Source organism: Sebastes fasciatus, chromosome 3, assembly GCF_043250625.1.
Source record: "Sebastes fasciatus isolate fSebFas1 chromosome 3, fSebFas1.pri, whole genome shotgun sequence".
Lineage (NCBI taxonomy): Eukaryota > Metazoa > Chordata > Actinopteri > Perciformes > Sebastidae > Sebastes > Sebastes fasciatus.
In genome coordinates, this window is record NC_133797.1 from 22,779,537 (window position 1) to 22,798,015 (window position 18,479).

Below are 18,479 nucleotides of genomic sequence, written 5' to 3' on the forward strand. Positions count from 1 at the left end.
TCCTCCACGTAGACTGGAGGACATGCTGCGAATGAACACCAACACAACTACAAACAAGTTAATGTGATGCTAATGTGTTTTTTCACAGCCAGGATAACTTAGGTTTAGATGTTTACTAGATAAGGTGAAGACATGTTGGTTCCTTTCATGTAGAATTTAGTGATCTTTTTTAACTATTTTTTTTTTAATATTAATTTTATTGACAAATTTTGATAACAACATATAAACCAAACAAATCAAAACTCGTAACCCATCCTAAAAATTCACACACCTGCACTCGCACACACACATTTTTTAAAAACAATTTTAATCATGTTTTGTAACAATCATATCAAATAAATGTTTTCTGTGGCAATTTTCCCCCCGTGTCTTCTGTCTTTATAAAAGAAAGCAAAAGAAGATTAATTATACAAACATCACGTATAGGTGTGAGGCCATCAGAACAGCGTCGGTAAAGAAAAAGGTAACACCTACACTACACACCACAATATTTTTATTACGTTTCGATCCCACTTGGACCTCCATCAGGTCAAAGTGTTTGAAAAGTGGAAACCACTCCCATATTTATACATAAAGCACACCAATAGGCAAACAAGCTCTGTGATGGCAGATATGGTTCATCCAAAACACCACTGTGATAAAACATCCACTAACAGTTAACAATTTGATAAAGTACATAAAAACAGAAATACAAACACCATAATAATAAATATATTTCTAAATATCAAACATGTTATTTATAAACATGTCATATTTATCATCAAATATATCAGGAAATACAATGTCTACATTTAAAAATATTACATTAAGAAGATTTTTTTTTAATATATGTACAGAAATTGTGTTTTAAACACCCTTCTCTGTGGATGTTTTATCACAGTGGTGTTTTGGATGAACCACAACTGCCATCACAGAGCTTGTTTGCCTATTGGTGTGCTCTTTGCATAAATATGGGCGTGGTTTCCACTTTTCAAACACTTTGACCTGATGAAGATCCACGTAGGATCGAAACGTAGACAATACAAATATTGTGGCAAGGAGTAGTGTGCAGGTGTTACCTTTTTCTTATAAAAGAAAGCCCACAACAGAAGGAAATGCTGAGATCGGACTCGAGTAGATGTGTATATTTTGCTCCAAACAAACAATACCTGCAAACTAAATTAACATTTGACAAAAAAGATTCACTTACTAGCTTTTTCCATCTGCTGATAGAGACCAGGAGATGCAGTTGAATGCTGTGGAAAAAGCTAGTAAGTGGATCTTGAGTTATTTATTTATTCATCAAACTACTGTATTTAAGGACAAGAAGTAACTTTCGTAGACTTAGTTAACAGATTTTACCTTCGCCACAGAGCTCAATGCACAGATCCAGGGGCTGCAATTGTTTTCATTGTTGTTTAATCTGTTGATTATTTTCTCAATTAATCGATTAGTTGTTTGCAGGGATGCACCGATACCGGATCAGATATCCGGTCGATACTGACTCAAATAGCTGGATTGGATATCTGTGACAATGCGTGGGGCCGATCTATTAAATTCAGTTCTATGTTTATATACTATCTACATTATATACTGGAATTTCACGTTTCAGTTTTGACCAATTTGTTGCTGCATTAAAAAGGTTTACACTTGAATTGTAATTTCTGTTAATTTTTAAGACTTTTTACCAAGTTGCTGGTTTACAATTTATTTTAATAAACAATTCAGATCAATTTTATCTATGAATTTATTTGTTACATTTTTGTTTTACAAAGCTAGGAAAGTAATCTTTAAGTCAGGCCTGACACATAAAAGAACGATTACTTCCACACAGTGAGGCATACAGCTTATTAAATTACTGTAAACACCGGTATCAGATCGGTATTCTGTATCGGCCGATACTCAAAGCCCAGGTATCGCTATCGCTATCGGAACTGAAAAAGTCGGATCGGTGTGTCCTTAGTTGTTTGGTCTAAAAAATTTCAGAAAATGGTGAGAAATGTCGATTTCGATGACGTCCTCAAATGTCTGGTTTTGTCCACAACTCAAAGATATTCAGTTTACTGTCATAGAGGAGTAAAGAACCCAGAAAATATTCACATTTAAGACGCTGGAATCAGAGAAATATTTTCTTAAAAATTACTCAAACCGATTATCAAAATAGTTGGCGATTAATTTAATAGTTAACAACTAATTGATTAATCGTTGCAGTTCTACACAGATCCCCAGCTTACTTTCACTCTAGCCATCAATACATCCTGTGTGGATTAAGCCTGCATGTGTACTGTGTGTAAACGTGCCCTCACTGACATCACACCAGAGGATTAGAAGAGTGCAGGTTTATTTTAGATCTTTGAGCCTCAGAGTAATGAGCATTTGAGATGCAGTAAAACCCTTCACTCCCCTCTCCTGAGGTCATGCACGTCTTCTGCAGTGTGCCATGCCAAGCCCTCCTGCTGCTCAGGTACAAGTCACATGTCAGGATGTCTGCTGTTCCCGGGTGGGTGAGCTCTGGTGGATCCCAGTAGCAGCACACTGACTGCTGACCCCTGCATGGCCGAGGATGCACCAGTGTGTCTTGCCTCCCTCGGTCAATCGGTTTCCTCCTTAGTGCCCTCTTCTTTTCTCTTCCAGCCCTTCAACTGCAAAACTGAATTCCTCTTCTATTTGATCTTGTGTGTTGCCAAAATGCCGTTCATCCCACCTGTGTCGATTGCACGCTCCGTGTCAGGACTGACTGCGAAGGAGAGGCCTATTAACAAATCTGCTTCTTCAACTACTCTGACGAAGGTCCAAAGAGAAGACAAAGGCAGCTCGGTGAAGGAGCGACTGGCTTCGAACCTCAAGCAGCTGGGAAAGAAGAGCCAACCTAGGAGTCATCTGCCGACCGCCAAAGGAGTGTCAGCGGCAGAGCTGCATGCAAAGAGAAGGGAGAGGTTGCTACCTTCATCACAAACAGACAGCCTCCCAGCCTCCAGCTCCGGCGATTCCCTGTCTAAGACACCGCAGCTCAAACATGTGAGCTCCGTAAAGATTGAACCAGAGGTGAAGGCGAGGGCCAGGGATCAGGAGGAAGTCCGCTTCACACTGACTCTCACACCTGAGGCCGTTCTGCTGCTGCAGCGGAGGAACAGCGAGAGACGCCAACATTCAGCGTCCAGAAACGCCGGAAGTGGAGGAGGCGTTTCTGGAGGCGCCTTGGATTCCAGACGCAGGAGGGAAAACGCCTCTAAAAGGCATCAACCGGCACCGCAGAGATACAGCACTCCAAACAGCAGACTCACCGCTAAAAACAGCGGTGAGGCTGAACTGAGAGACATAACTTCAATATTGAAAATCTCACTTCTGAACGAGCAACACAAGTATGACGATGTGGAGTATGAGGAGGAAGACCACGGAGTGGATGAGCGGGTGGTGCTGAAATGTACAGAGTGGCTCCGTGGGTTGGAAAACACACCGGTGACGGTGGGACACAGCCTGAATAACAGTGCAAGCCGTGTGAAAAGTTTCTAAAAAGTGTTGGTGGTGTCGTCTGCCAACCTGAGAATGAACTTTCTGTTTCTGTGTTGGCTAGTTGTTATGTGAAGATGTGCTGGTGCTCTGTTTCTCATTTACTGGGCTCAGTCCTGCTAAGATATTCATCCACTGTGACAGTGTTGAAGTTTTTATGAAACTACAAGAATTTTGGCAAGTTCATGATGATCTGGTCCTGCTGTTTTTTTTTTGGTTGATCCACCTCCTTCTCAAAGTCAGAGGGGAAGTAAGTAGGGCGGCTGTAGCTCAGTAGGTAGAGTGGTCGTCTTTTAACTGCAAGGTTGGTGGTGCGATTATCGGTTATTACTGTCTGCATGTCAGAGTGTCCTTGAGCAAGACACTGAAACCAAAGGTGCTTCCCGGGCGCTTTACAGCAGCCCACTGCTCCTACGGATGGGTTAAATGCAGAGGTTTGGACTCTGCAAATTCCTGTCAGAAGACCATAGTAATGAACTCTTAATTTAATTTTTATATTGCCTCATTACATATTGACAATCTTAGCTCAAGGTCAGCTCACTTACTAGCTTAAGCTTTCAACTGTCTTCATCAGCATATGGACTTTTCTCATTTTGTCATGAGACTGTAGATATTACAATTTTGGTGATTCTGAGTGTTTTTGACTACTTGTCCATTTCGGCTTTAACGTTTTTTTAAGTAAAACTTAAGACATTCAAAGTTGCTCTGCACATTTGAACACCTGATAAACATATTTTGCCAACAGATCTTATTTTTTAAACTTATTTTAAACTTGAGCATCATAATTTATTGGGTTATTTACAGAACATTTGAGTCAACCCATTAAAAATATTTGTTCTGTATTTCCAACAAAGTGGAATAAATTAACGTAGGTTTCTAACACACTGACTGACACATGAAACCATGTGTTGATAAAGATTATTTTTTGGTGATCCTTACAGCCAAACTTATCTCCACAGTGCTGTGTTCTCACCAAAGAAAGGTCTGGCTCCACACATTATAATTTTCATATAGGGGGAAAAGATGCTCCGGCTTGTTTGTATTTCTTTAAACCAATCACAATCGTCTTGGATGGTTCTAAGTACAGGATGCAGCAGTTCGGTACCTTGCAAAAATAGATAGAGGAAAGGGAGGAGAATGCTGCGTGAGATGTGCGGTGGCTTATACCCACAGTCAGACTGATTATTTTATGAGTGTCCAATGTGTACATGGGGGATTCTTACATGTGGTACTCTGGAAAGACAACTCTTCACTGACTGTGCTGTGAAAAAGGAGGTGAGAGTGCAGCTGGCAGCTCTACACTGTAGTGTTCAGGGTCTCTCAGAGGGATGAAACCTGGACTGTCTTTCTAAACCACAGCAGGTTTCAAACTCATATTGTGCAGCTAACATGATTCAAACCTGAAACAGAACTTTATTTAAAGTTCTAGGAGGGATTCTTAAGATTTCAAATACACTGAATTTTCGGGGAAAGCAAAATGTAAAATTATGCACCAGACATCTAGAATATTTCCATTTATTGCCATAAAAATCATGGAGTCTTGGGTATGACTTAGTGTAAACATCATATAGCTGGTGCAACATGATCCCGAATATATATGTGATGCTGTCAGAAAGAGTGGAATAATGATGATTTTCCAACCTTGAAGCTATTGAGGGTTCATTTTTGTCATATGTGAATCTTTTTCTATGCCCTGTAATCAAGTTTTACAGAATGAATCTGATGGGTTGATGAGTTATCAGTATATTTTTGTAAAACTTGCATAACGTTTGTAACAAAAAAGGTATATTACACTAATAATAAAGTGACAATCACAATCACATATTTGGTATCTATGAGCTCATAACAAATTGAATATGAAATATATTCATACATATGCAGTGTAAAACATGCCCCATGGGAAATATTTGATAAAAACAATGTTGTCATTTTTCCTAATTTTTCAAAAATCCTTACTTTGATTATTGATAATAGTGTAATTTTCATGTGATCTAAATATTTGTAAAAAAAAAAAAAAAAAAGAAGTTGTACTGTTGGCTACCTGCACAAAGTATGTCTGTACCAGATTTCAAGACTTTTGACCAATCAGAACTAGGGCTGTCAAAGTTTACGCAATTATAACGTGATAACGCAAATTTGTTTTAATGCCACTAATTTCTTTAAAGCATTAACATGACTTTTCAGGTTGTAGCGGGCTCAGTTTTAAAGCTAGAGTGAAGATATTGGCATCATATTAACCTAGAAAACCTTAAAAATCCATTGGTATCAACCATGTCATACTAGCTTGTCGTGAACAAGGGTAAATAACGCTCCAAACTTACACAAATTTTGGTGAGGAAAAACTGGAATGGCCATTTTCAAAGGGGTCCCTTGACCTCTGACCTCAAGATATGTGAATGAAAATGGGATCGATTGACAGCCCTAATCAGAACAAATATTGTGGCATTTCTCCGTATCATACCAAATATAGTCTTTGGGCACAAATGGGTTAGAAAAAGGGTAAAGTTTTATGCATTGACTACTATTTTTTACCTGGAGAACCGAGAAATGTGATTTTTTTTTTTAAACTAAAAGATTCCCCATAATATATAGATTCTGTACATCTTTTCTTTACTGTGGCTAATGTTGTGTCACTCACTGTAAGAAGCTTTGTGAGGACTTAGACGACGGCTTGGCGGTTGCTGTACATTCCCTCGTGCACAGAACAAGTGTGCTTAAGGGCAGCTTATCCACCTGGGAGTCAAATGGTACAACACGTGTGTTTGTTTATGTGAGAGAATGAGAGAGAGAGAGAGAGAGAGAGAGAGAGAGAGAGAGAGAGAGGGAGAGAGAAAGACAGTGTAATGTTCAATGAATATTGTGATTTTTAATATTTAAATAATCACGTTAGAAAGCTTATTTCACATCTGAAACAATAACTTCTCAGTGTTAAGTTCTTTATACCCTTTTTTTTCATTTGAGGCCTGTTAAATAAATAAGATAAAGACAGTGCATGGTTGATGGATACGTAAACAGATGGGCATCATTTCCAGCGGTTGATTCGTCGCAGCTGTACGTAGGACAGGAACATGCAGACCAATATGATTCCCAGCAGAGCCACCTGGTTCTGCCAGAAGCCCCACACAGAGTAGTCGATGCCCTGGGCTTCCAGAAACAGCTCCCCTGGTATCCTGCAGCACAAATAACAGAGGCTCAGTGTGTCTCTGTGTGTGTGTGTGTGTGTGTGTGTGTGTGTAGGGGGGGTATTGTGTTTTAAGGAGTGGCTATGTTATCGCTCAGCACTCACAAGGTTTTGTTGTTGATGAAAAACTGTCCTGACATCTCGTTGATGAATGTAGCCTGAGAGAGAGACAAAGAGATTGGGCTGAACAACTTCCTCGCTACAGATAAAGACCAGATTAAATACAACCCCATGATATCAGTCTCACAACCACACCCTTCTGCTCTCACTCTGCCTCCATATCTTACATCCAGTCCATATTTGAAGATACTGATCCATTTCAGCCAGGAGAGCCAGCTCAGCATGGCGTTGAGGTTGACGAGAAAACCACCAAACACCTAAACATGGGAGGAAAGAGGGAAGATAAGATAAGATAAGATATTTATTTATTAGTCCCACAGTTGGGAAATTTGCAAAGAAATTTGCAAAGAATACACTTGTGAAAAATAATTCTACTATATATCTTCAAGAGTGCACATCATGTGTATTTTGTGTAAGTCGACCATAGACTGTATATATAACAACGCGTCTCCACTTCCTCCCACTGTACGAAAGTGAAGCCAAAATATCCCGGATACGGGAGCTGCCGTCTCGAGATTTTGACGTCATTTGGAGCCAAAGTCTGTGGCGCAGTAGTGATCGGGCGATGGAGCCGTCGAGGTCCCGCCCACACACCCACTCGAGCCAATTACGAGCCGAGCTCGGCTGCAGCTTGCTAGCGTTAGCCACATAGCTGCTATGTTAGCACCATGGTAGCTGTTTGGCTAGAAAGACACAACAACTAACCATAATATCACTATAACTACATTTATGATCAAATTGTCATGTGTTCTATTACACAAACCGGTGACGGTTGTTGAAAGTTTAAGTTACATCTCCTCTCTCGTACAATTCCAGAGTAATTGTGAACGTGTGAACATTGTGAACGAGAAAGTATAAAGAGCGGCGAACGCCACGTAGGAAGGTGGATGGGTGGGTCAAAAAACACAGGACTTTCACCAAGGAGACCTGCGTTTGTGTCAAGTGTGAAACCGGAAGTCGGTGTTGATTTGTCACGTAACTTCCGTACTTAATTTACGCCACTTCCGGTGTTATTTTAACCCAAACCACGATCTTTTCCTAAACCTAACAAAGTAGTTTTTGTCACGTAACTTCCGTACTTAAGTTACGCCACTTCTGGTGTGGCATAACTTAACGATGAGATTTCCTAAACCTAACAAAGTAGTTTTCTTGCCTTAACCAAGTGAAGTTGTTTCCTGTGAAGACGGAAGTTTATCTTGAGTGGAAATTGATGCTGGACATTCGTAGGAAAACGCATGAAAAAAGAGAAATAACGTTTCGTAAGATATCATACAAACCGTTGTATGAGAATACGTTGACATCAGCATGATAAGAACTACCTAAAATGACAGAAACCCTCTTTGGAAAAATGTAATTGACGTGTACTTTGACTTTTTAGTTTGGCCCATGTCCCATCTTAACATGGAGGGTGCGGGCTTTATGACCTATACTGCAGCCAGCCACCAGGGGCCGGTCCAGATGTTTTGGCTTCACTTTTGGGGAGCTGTCATGTCGTCCATCTTTATATACAGTCTATGGTCTCGACATCTCACCATCATGAAGACGAAGGGCAGAGCAATGAGGATGTTAGCCATGGCAAATGAAGATACACTCGCTGAGACGAGGAAGGCCAGACCGACTCCTGCCAGACTGACCAGAGACATGGTCAGAGCGAAACAGAAGAAGGCCTCAACGGCAGGCTTCAATCCTGAAAGAGTGGTGGATACATGAAAACAGGGAGACAGTAATCAGTATGAATTCAATAAAATAGTCTTGCTCTTAGCAGGTTCCCCCTGGTGGGTTCAGACATGGCAGAAAGGTCAAATGAAAGGTTCCAGACAAAAAGAGATCAACAGTGGGAGCATAAATTAGGAAGACGTAAAAAACTGGAACAGGCAGCTCCCTGTCATCTAGATTTTATTTCTCAAAACTTGAACCCCCTGAAGCCAAGCCTGTGCAGAAAGAGTTATGGACTTATTCACTTCATAATTTGTTCACAATCTCAAGTCAACTGGTGAAAATGACAAAGGCACTCTTCTCTGCAGTCCTAAAGTCAGCAGACAAGGTACAACAGTCGTCTCAAGGACATGAATAAAACAGCACCTGTTCTTCTCTGCACTTGCTGACTGGCTCCTCATCCACATGACACAATATGGTGAGTATTCTTGGTGTGTATCTGTGAGAATTACCCATCATATAGTAGGCGATGGCTGAAAACACAAAGATGGGGATGATGCGGTTGGGGATGAGATCAGCAAAGATCTTGGACAGGAAGTAGACGGAAGTACGATAATAGCCGCTGGAGTTCTCGTGACTGCAACAAATATCAACAAAGTCAAACAAAGACTCTCAAGAAACACATAAATACAAACATTGTGACAGAGTTAAAAGCATGGGATTGTAACGGATTTACAGTATTCACTCACAATCCTTGAAAAACAGATACAATTCATGTCACACTGTTGAGCTACCACTGTACATTATAAGGCTTGTGATATTCAATATTTTCAATTTTGTCAACAAATCCCATGAAAGAAGTGTTGTTTGTGTAGCCGAGGTCTCATGTAGCTAATTCATCTGTACCGTAGAGCTCTATTGTTTTCCATAAACTGTTAAAAACACATAAATCAGGCACACTGTTGCACTGGGTGACATGTTCCTTCATTACCATGAACACACCGCACGCAGTTTATTTTGACTCAATCCCACATACATCGTCCAGTAAATACTCACTATAGCACCAAATGTGTATTAATCCGCAGCTGAAAATAGTCCCCAACAAATTCACTATTTACTGAAAAAGTGCCACAAACAGAAAAGGGAAGCCGGAAAGTACTTAAAGGTACAGTGTTTGGGATTTGGTGACATCTAGTGGTGTGTTTGCAGATTGCAACCAACTAAGAACCCCAGTCTTTCCAAGACTTACCATAATAACACTACTTTAGGAGCAACCGAAGTCAGACGACGGCTGGAGGTACCACGGTTTTGCACTCTGCGGCTCACGTTACCGCAGTTTCCCAAGCGTGTCGGAGAACTACGGTGGCTTTCAGGTAACGTAAAAGCATGAAAGGCTCTCTCTAGAGCCAGTGTTTGGTTTGTCCGTTCTGGGCTACTGTAGAAACATGGCGGACTCCATGAAGAGGACCCGCTCCCTATGTAGATATGAAGGGCTCATTCTAAGCTAACGAAAACACAAAGATTCTTAGGTTCAGGTGATACACCAATGAAAACATAATTAGGAACATCATATTCCATGTCTGCCAATAGATCCCCCGAAATGTTAAACGCTGTTCCTTTAAGGCGTTATTGAGACAGTCTAACGTATTATTGGATTTGGTCTTTTCACAGGATTTGTTTACAATAAGAAAAACCTAGAATAACACCAGCCTTATCTTTTAAAAAGCAATAAAAAGAGAAATGTGATCCATATAAATCTATCTGGGCTCGTCATAGTCATGCAACTTCTGCATACGTCTGCACTTCAGCACGCACACAAGCAAGCTTTATCTTTCACTTACATGAAGATCGCCCTTTCATTGATAAAGAGTTCAACAGCAGAGAGATTCCCAAACACCATGTTGATGATAAGGAAGAAGAATGCTCCACTCCTGTCGTCCAGAGAGAGAGAAAGAGAGAGAGAGAGAAAGAGAGAGAGAGAGATAGAGAGAGAGAGAGAAAGAGAGAGAGAGAGAAAGAGATCTGTTATCTGATTACCAGTTATGATGGATAGTTATGCAACAGTCACTTGACCTGGGTTTTATCTCCATAAACCTGCGAGTATTACAACATTATAAAATTTGTTTCCTCATCTTGTCATCATGGTGACCTATCTCACTCATTTACTGTATTTCAAATTTAATTCAGCCATCAAACCCGACTGCTTACATTCTCTTTTTGTGACATTTTGGTCATTCTTGGCTTGACAGCACAAGCCATTATTCTCACAGCCTCTTATGAAATGGAGATATTCACATTTGCCCTGTCACCACATATTACTGCCTACAACATGCTATAATGTACTATGAAAACCTTCAATTTCAATTTCAATTTGCATTATTGGCATGTCAATACATCTGTGTTGCCAAAGCATATAGGGGGAAAAAATCAACAAGGGAATAAGAAAAAATAAATACATCTGATTATAATAATAATGATGGTAAACATAGTATATTTATGATCATTGAAGGTGATAAATAGATAATGTACAGGTGTCTCATTATAGTAATACGTGAATACATTGAACATATATTATGCTTGTATAAATATATTATTAATAGTGCGGAGGGGTGGACCCCAACGGCTCGCTGTACATTATCCCTTACGTATCTCAGAGCCAGCTTGTCCAGTGGGTGAACATCTCTGGATTGATGATATTGCTGATTCTTTCAATAAAGAAAAACCTTTGATATGATCTTCTATATTCATTAAGTAGTTCTGTTGTAATTTGGCCTTGATGGGTTGAGGAAAGGGGACATTTACAGTAGGAAGAGAGTGCAGAGGTGAATTTAGAGCAGATACACTGATTTAAAACTAGGCTGGCTGTGATGCTGCAGGTTGTGCGTACTGTACCTGTTCTGTAAAGCCTCGGGCAGTGTTAAGGGCATTTGGTAATAAATGAGTCCCACGAGAATTGCAAAGAAGATGTTGAGAGCCAACTGGGCGTAAGAGGTCTGAGGGTTCCTCAGAGAGTTCAGCACTGTCCTGCCACACACCACGCGCATCTGTCACACACACACACACACACGCACAGACAGAAATTGTATTTTATAGGCATGATGACAGTTATAAACAGGGTTCGTTCGGCGGGCAGCCAAGCACACTGACTGAGCAGCTGGCTGGCACAGTCATTAAACTCATAACATCATAAACTCACTTCAGTTTTGGCTCAGAGATTTTAATTTCCTCAAATTGGTAATTATTTGAAATAGTTTTTTAATGTAAGAAAGATGTTTTATCCAATGTTTTAATGTGTTTTCTGAATTGTTGGCTGACCTGATAGAGGAAAGAGGTAGCGTAGTCGGCTGCCTTGTCTTGACCTTTGGCCCCTTCAGCAACGCTCTGGTTCACATGGTTCAACTCTTCCAGCACATTCTGGCACAGTTGGGACTGGCGGTATTTGGCTGCCAGTGGGTTTTTACACTCTACTGTGGAAACAGAGAGGCCATTATACATCATGTTGTAAATAAGGATAGCATAGTAAACTGTTTTATAGCAGTCATTGACTCTTCTCAAAGCAGTTTGACATTTTGAGAAAAGATAAATTCTATTTCTTGGAGCACATCGTCACAGTGATTTCCTTTCAGTATAGTCATTAGAGGTTGCAAAACTAATCGCCTCCTGATTCTAACTTCATACTTGTTGCACAGACATGAGATCTTATCACCATCATCAGACAGAAAACAAGTGGTTTTTTTTAATCATCTAGTATTTCATTGTCTATATTTTTAAACTTTAATATTACAACCAATTTTAGCCTAATTTGACTTATACACATAGTTGTATTCTTACTGGGGGTGGCACGATATACCTGTATTGATGACAACCGTGATACTTAAAAATGAAATATTGATATCATGTTAACAAGGCAAAAGTGAGCATGGCTCACATACCCTCGCTCACTGCTTGACCCCCACTAAAGTAGGGCCAAATGTTTTGCCCTTTTGGAACTAATGGAATTAATTAGCGCTATATACCCCCGACTACATTGTCGAAGGGGTATAATAATACACATGTGATCATTTTGTGTAAATAATCCAGCACCTCTTAAATCATTTTATATATACAGTTCTGGTTACAGACTCTCTCTCCACCTCCCTACACTTGTATTTTGAGTGTAATTTATTTGCCAAAAAAGAGACAAAGTTAGATAAATTTGACTGATGAATCTGATAGCATTATTATTTTTTTTCTCTCTAATTTTCTCTCCCTCTATATATAGTATAGCGATAATATCGTTATTGTGAATTCCACGATAATCGTGTAATGAAAATATGTTATTGTGACAGCCACAAATCACCACAAACCATGCCTAGAGCCTCTGTTGGTGCTAATATGTAAACTGTGTGTGTGTGTTGTGTAGTTGTACCTGCAGTAAGTGATTCTAATGTTGATTTTGCATCTCCATTTGTGATGTCCATGAAGAAATCAGCCGGGTTGTCGAAGGACTCAATTTGGTAGCCTGTATAAACACACACACACACACACATGCAAATACATAATATCCACAACACTGTAATAAGTGCCTCTATACAAGCAAACAATATCCTGACAGGGTATTAGAGAATTTGAATAGAACAGCAGCTCACCATCTAGACAACCAGTTTATTTTTTATTTCACATTAAAGGGACAGTTCGGGTGGTTTGAAGTGGGGTTGTATGAGGTACTTATCTACGCTCTCTTCAAAGCCAGCAGACTCTGTTAACAAAAACAGTTTAGATAAGTTTCAATTTCATTTCAGTTCCCATTTGGAAAATATTCTAAATATAGCGTACACTTAAACCGATATTGATTCTTTAGGTGGGCCTTTTGAGGTGTCTAAAATGTGTTTAGCTGCCAGCCCCGTCCACAGCAGTGCATTGCTTTGCTCCCGTACGGTAACTCCTGTATGTTTTTTCAAACTGGGGGCGTGCCAACCATCATCTACAGTAGGTAATACACTGACTATAGATAAGTACCTCATACAATCCCACTTCAAAACACCCAAACTATTCCTTTAAGGTAGAATATTGTGAAAACAGCAGCTAAATTGAGGTAACCGACTGTCAAGCATCAGGAATTCATATGGCAATACAATATCTTTCCCTTTTCTATATAAGGATTCATCCCATTGTATTACAACACATTCATAGTGAAGGTCCTGCACCCTTTCATAGTTAACACACACATACCAAGGTTTGTGAAGTAGTCCAGTGAATGGTCTGCTGCTCCTGCGTACACCACCTCCCCTTTATGCATCAGAGTCAGATGGTCAAACTGTCTGAAGATGGAGTAGCGTGGCTGGTGGATGGAGAAGATCACCGTCTTCCCTCTTCTGGACAGCCTGGACACACATAAGGGAATTTGTTTGCATCCATGTTGTTACAGAAAACACAAAGACAGCAGTAGATGTAAAGATGCTGCTGATTTATGGGGCACCAGTAATAAAGTTGCCCACCGTTTAACCTTGACTTCTTGAGCAGCATTGTGTGCTTCATTTGTCATTAGTATCTTATGTATGTGTGCAGTATGTGTTGCCTAATGTGGGATTATCTAGTTATTGTGTTGTACCTGCACAGCAGATTGATGATGCAGTTTGCAGTGTTAGAATCCAGTCCGGTGGTCGGTTCATCCAGAAACAGCAGAGAGGGAGAGGTGATGAGCTCCATCCCGATGCTGCACCTCTTCCTTTCACCTCCAGATACGCCACGCAGAAACTCTGTCCCTATCTGCAAACACACACAAAACATACACACAAAAAACAGTTTGGCGCTAAGCTGAATGGCGAGGATAAAAAAATGCTCTTGTTAATGTAACTGAGGAACTTGTTTTTTAATATGTACTTTTTGGGCTATTTTAATGCCAGTATTTAAAGGGTAACTCGGTATTTTTCAACCTGGACTCTATTGTCCCATGTTTTTTTGTCTTATTGACTAATAGGGACAATCATTTCTGAAACTGGTCCAGTATTGAGGGAGAGCGTGGTAGACGGCAGCTGCTCCCAGGCTGCAATGTAATCCTATTGGGGCAAGCTGGCACCATCATTTATGTCCACTAAAAGTGCTATGACAGGATTGTTATTGTAAGTGTCTGACAACATTATGGAAAGAGTCTCGCTCAAGGAGTAGTCTCGTTGTGAGATCTGGCGAGGTGACGTGTTGCCGGAAGACAACGGTGGAATAGTGGAATACATCCATGGTAGAAATGCGAGTGCCAGCCGGGCAGAGTTTGTTGTGTTGGAGTACAGAAAGTGTAGTTTAGTGTTATCTAAAATATAACAATAACAAACAGACCAGATCAAGATAAAGGTAAGAAAAATGTTTTATTTCTCTGTAGGGTCCTTTCCATATTGTTGTCAGACACTTCTAATAACAATCTGAGCATGACAGTGGCAAAAACAAGCACTTTTAGTGAACGTAACGTTACATAGATGCTGCTCGCTTGCCCTCGCAGCTCATTTAGCAGCTGCAGGTTACAGCGTTCTCCCTCAATACTGTGAATACTGACTCTTTCCAACACTGCTGTGCAGTAAGTGATGTGCAGCTATTAGCTTGTGTGTGTGGCACTGTACCTTAGTACCTGCACAGTCTGTTAGGCCCAGGTCTTGTATGATGGCATCTACTCTGCTGTTTTTATCTGCAGAGGTGTGATGCCAAGGGTTGAGACGCAGGTTGGCACTAAACAGCAGGTTCTCCCTCACAGACAGAGTGCCCATCAGGATATCATCCTGGAAGCACATGGATGATGTAGGCACAAAGCACTCGGAGGAATCCAAAGTATAACAATGTCAAAGAATGTGTGTTTGTATTTGTGTACCTGGACCACGTAGGCAGAGCTGAGCCTGAGGTCAGTCGTGACGGCTTTGCCATCCACCAACACTTTTCCTTCCTTCAGTCCAGCTGGGTCTTTTCTTCCTGCGATTACATCCAGGAGTCTGTCAAAAAGAGAAAGAAACTAATATGGTTGGGGTTGTTCATGCGTGTGTTTGGATCATAGACTGTATATAAAGATGGACGACATGACAGCTCCCCAAAAGTGAAGTCAAAACATTTCAATTGCCCACTGAGAGCTGGCTGCAGTATAGGTCATAAATCCCACCCCCTCCATGTTAGTGAATGGGACATGAGCCAAACTAAAAAGTCAAAGTTCACATCAAATACGTTTTTTCCCAGAGATGGTTTCTATCTCTTTAGGTAGTTTTTATCACACTGATGTATGTTCAAGTGTTCACTTTCTCAGATAGATTTGGTTTTAATTAGTTATTTGATGCAATAAAAAAGCTGAGACATCATGATTGACAGCTGCTCTGAGTGAAGTAGTCGCAGCTGGAGCCTCAGGAATTGTACGAGAGGAGATGTAACTTCAACTTTCTATAACCATCACGAGTCTGTGTAATAGAACATGTGACAATTTGATCATAAATATAGCTCCCGTATCCGGGATATTTTGGCTTCACTTTGGTACAGTGGGAGGAAGTGGAGATGCGTCGTTCATCTATATATACAGTCTATGGTTTGAATGTACATGAACATGTTTCTTACGATGTTTTACCACTTCCGGTGGCGCCCAGGATGGCATTCATCCCAGGTCTCATGATGCCACTGCAACAACCCATCAGAAAATCTAGTCAATTTATTTACAGAGAACACTTTAAAATAATAAAACAATATAAAATAAATGATGTCTAACTACCATGATACACTGTAGCATTAAGAGCCAAAGATAAACCTTTAATTTACAACAATCTCATGTTTAAGCTTTAAAGATTTACATTCACAAGTAAAACAAGCACAGGTTACATTTAAAAATTATTATATACAACTACAGACACCCGATAGCGTATTGCTCATGAAACCATGGTGGAATTACTGTTTTCATATTTCTTTATTATTTCCACTATTAACCATATGGTAATCCAGAAACGGATTATATTTCTCACTAATTATTAGATCCAGGTAGGGCTGCAACTAACGATGATTTTCATTGTTGATTAATCTGTTGATTATTTTCTCGATTAATCGATTAGTTGTTTGGTTTATAAAATGTCAGAAAATGGTGAAAAAAATGTCGATCAGTGTTTCCCAAAGCCCAAGATGACATCCTCAAATGTCTTGTTTTGTCCACAACTCAAATATATTCTGTTTACTGTCATAGAGGAGTAAAGAAACCAGAAAATATTCACATTTAAGAAGCTGGAATCAGAGAACTTTGACTGTTCTTTTCTTAAAACAATTGCTCAAACTGATTAATTGATTATCAAACAAGGCAAAAGTGAGCATGACTCACAAACCCCCGCTCACTGCTTGACCCCTACTAAAGTAGGGACAAAGGTTTCGCCCTTTTGTAAAAATTTCAAACTTTTTGGGCACCCTGGACTTGTAACCCCCAAAAGGCACAACGAGACCACATTGTCAACCATCATACCAAATTTGAAGTTCCGAAGTTAAATAGTTTTTGAGTTCTGCTCCGGAAACGAAAGTGTGACACATGAACGGACAGGAGAGCTATATACCCCCGACTATATTGTCGCAGGGGAATAAATAATTGGCGATTAATTTAAGAGTTGACATCTACTCAATTAATTGTTGCAGCTCTAGATCCAAAAATACCTTCATTGTTCTATTTTGACAATAACTACACAACAGGAAGTACAGTAGCATCGGAAGAGTAGCACTGAAACTGAAATAAACTATATATATATATATATATATATATATAATATATATATATATATATATATATAGCAACCTTAGTGTAATTTAGAAGAACCTGGAGTGTTACGTCATTAGCCCTGGCATGCTATCATACAGTCACTACCGACAGATAATGCAGTCAATTACATATTGTTATACTGTGTGTATCTGTGTGTGTAAACGTACACACTCACAGGTATGTATTATGTCCTACCTTACATCGTTGAGGATGTATTTTTCAGGGCCTTTCTTGCAGCAGAACTGTGTCTCTTTGACACAGTAGTGCAGGTTGCTAAATGTGACGGTTGGTCCTCGTTCCTGGAAATACTCGTCAACGCCGCAAACAATGTGCTCCTCTTTAGACATCTTCAAAAACAGCAGCGTTACCAGCAGAGAAGAAAACGAGTCAGGAAGTCGGGTTTTGAATGGAGAGAGAAGTACAATCTGCAGTCGGACAGAGAGAGAGACAGAGAGACGGATGAGAGCACATGTAATCAGTAAGATTCTGTTATAAACACATCTGATCTTTGGACTACCTCAATCCTTAGCCCATACACTTGTGGCTGTTCTCAAAAAGATAATGTGACATGATGTGAACTTTCCCCCCAAAATGTCAACCACAGCCGTAACTGGACCCAAGAAGCATCACAAGCTATGAGATAATCATTGATGATAACAGAAGACAATGTTCATACGGTGTATAGTGCTGCATACGCAGTCCAAGTGTTATCCATCTGTCCAGTGTCAATACATGTTTATCTGTATTCAGGGTCATGGAGGATGGGGTTGAAGTCAAGGCTTTCTGCAGGCCAGTAACAATAAACTGGGAAAAACATTTTATTTATGGGTCTGATTTTGTCACGTTGAAACTGTTGAACAAAAGTTGAAAGCATATGTCCTGTATTATTGAGATTATCCTTAGAGCAACACTGTGTAACTTATAAAAGAAGAAATAACACATTGTTAATATCACTCTTACAAAAGAAAAGTTGAATTAATAAGCAATGTATTGTACTCTATGCTCAGGGATTTGGCTCCTTCTGTATAGCCTCAATTAGTCTGGTAACTTATGGTGGCTAATTTTAGGTAACTTTTGGTAAATATTGCAGCATTACAGACATTACTGAATCAGTTTACTAACTTAATGATTCTCTCGATTAGGGGTGTAAGAAAATATTGAAAATATCGAGTATCACGATATTATGTTTTGTGATACCGTATCGATTCTCAAAAACACTGTATTGATTTTGAATTAATAGCTTACATGCAAAGACGAACTCAGTCAATACTTTATTTCATTTGCAAAGAGGTGAGCCCTCTC

At 39.9% G+C, this 18,479-nt stretch overlaps 2 protein-coding genes across 3 annotated transcripts; one reads left to right on the forward strand and one right to left on the reverse strand.

The window, feature by feature from the left end:
• The first annotated feature begins 2,276 nt into the window (after positions 1-2,276).
• On the forward strand, positions 2,277-4,182 carry LOC141765295 (uncharacterized). The gene has a single exon (XM_074631355.1). It carries the CDS (start codon positions 2,533-2,535, stop codon positions 3,490-3,492), a length of 960 nt encoding a protein of 319 aa, XP_074487456.1. The 5' UTR covers positions 2,277-2,532; the 3' UTR covers positions 3,493-4,182.
• Positions 4,183-6,331: 2,149 nt separating this feature from the next.
• abcg2b (ATP-binding cassette, sub-family G (WHITE), member 2b) lies at positions 6,332-17,637 on the reverse strand. 2 transcript variants are annotated; one of them, XM_074629656.1, is made up of 15 exons: positions 17,373-17,637; positions 16,007-16,066; positions 15,282-15,399; positions 15,037-15,192; positions 14,037-14,194; positions 13,658-13,809; positions 12,855-12,947; positions 11,762-11,910; positions 11,339-11,490; positions 10,288-10,377; positions 8,959-9,083; positions 8,323-8,477; positions 6,958-7,047; positions 6,776-6,828; positions 6,332-6,659 (listed from the first exon to the last, which is right to left on the reverse strand). In XM_074629656.1, exons 1-15 carry the CDS (start codon positions 17,522-17,524, stop codon positions 6,512-6,514), a joined length of 1,851 nt encoding a protein of 616 aa, XP_074485757.1. In that variant the 5' UTR covers positions 17,525-17,637; the 3' UTR covers positions 6,332-6,511. The 2 variants fall into 2 exon arrangements, with proteins under 2 accessions (XP_074485757.1, XP_074485756.1); XM_074629655.1 differs by having other exon boundaries at positions 11,762-11,913.
• Positions 17,638-18,479: the final 842 nt, after the last annotated feature.

Excerpts from the sequence above, each read along its gene's own strand:
- abcg2b (XM_074629655.1), bottom strand. The coding sequence starts at position 17,524 with ATGTCTAAAGAGGAGCACATTGTTTGCGGCGTTGACGAGTATTTCCAG. Across the intron at positions 15,193-15,281 it reads GCTCTGCCTACGTGGTCCAG|GATGATATCCTGATGGGCAC; the intron begins GTACACAAATAC and ends ATGTGCTTCCAG. Across the intron at positions 7,048-8,322 it reads TGCCCTTCGTCTTCATGATG|GTGTTTGGTGGTTTTCTCGT; the intron begins GTGAGATGTCGA and ends TCCCATGTTTAG.
- LOC141765295 (XM_074631355.1), top strand. The coding sequence starts at position 2,533 with ATGGCCGAGGATGCACCAGTGTGTCTTGCCTCCCTCGGTCAATCGGTT.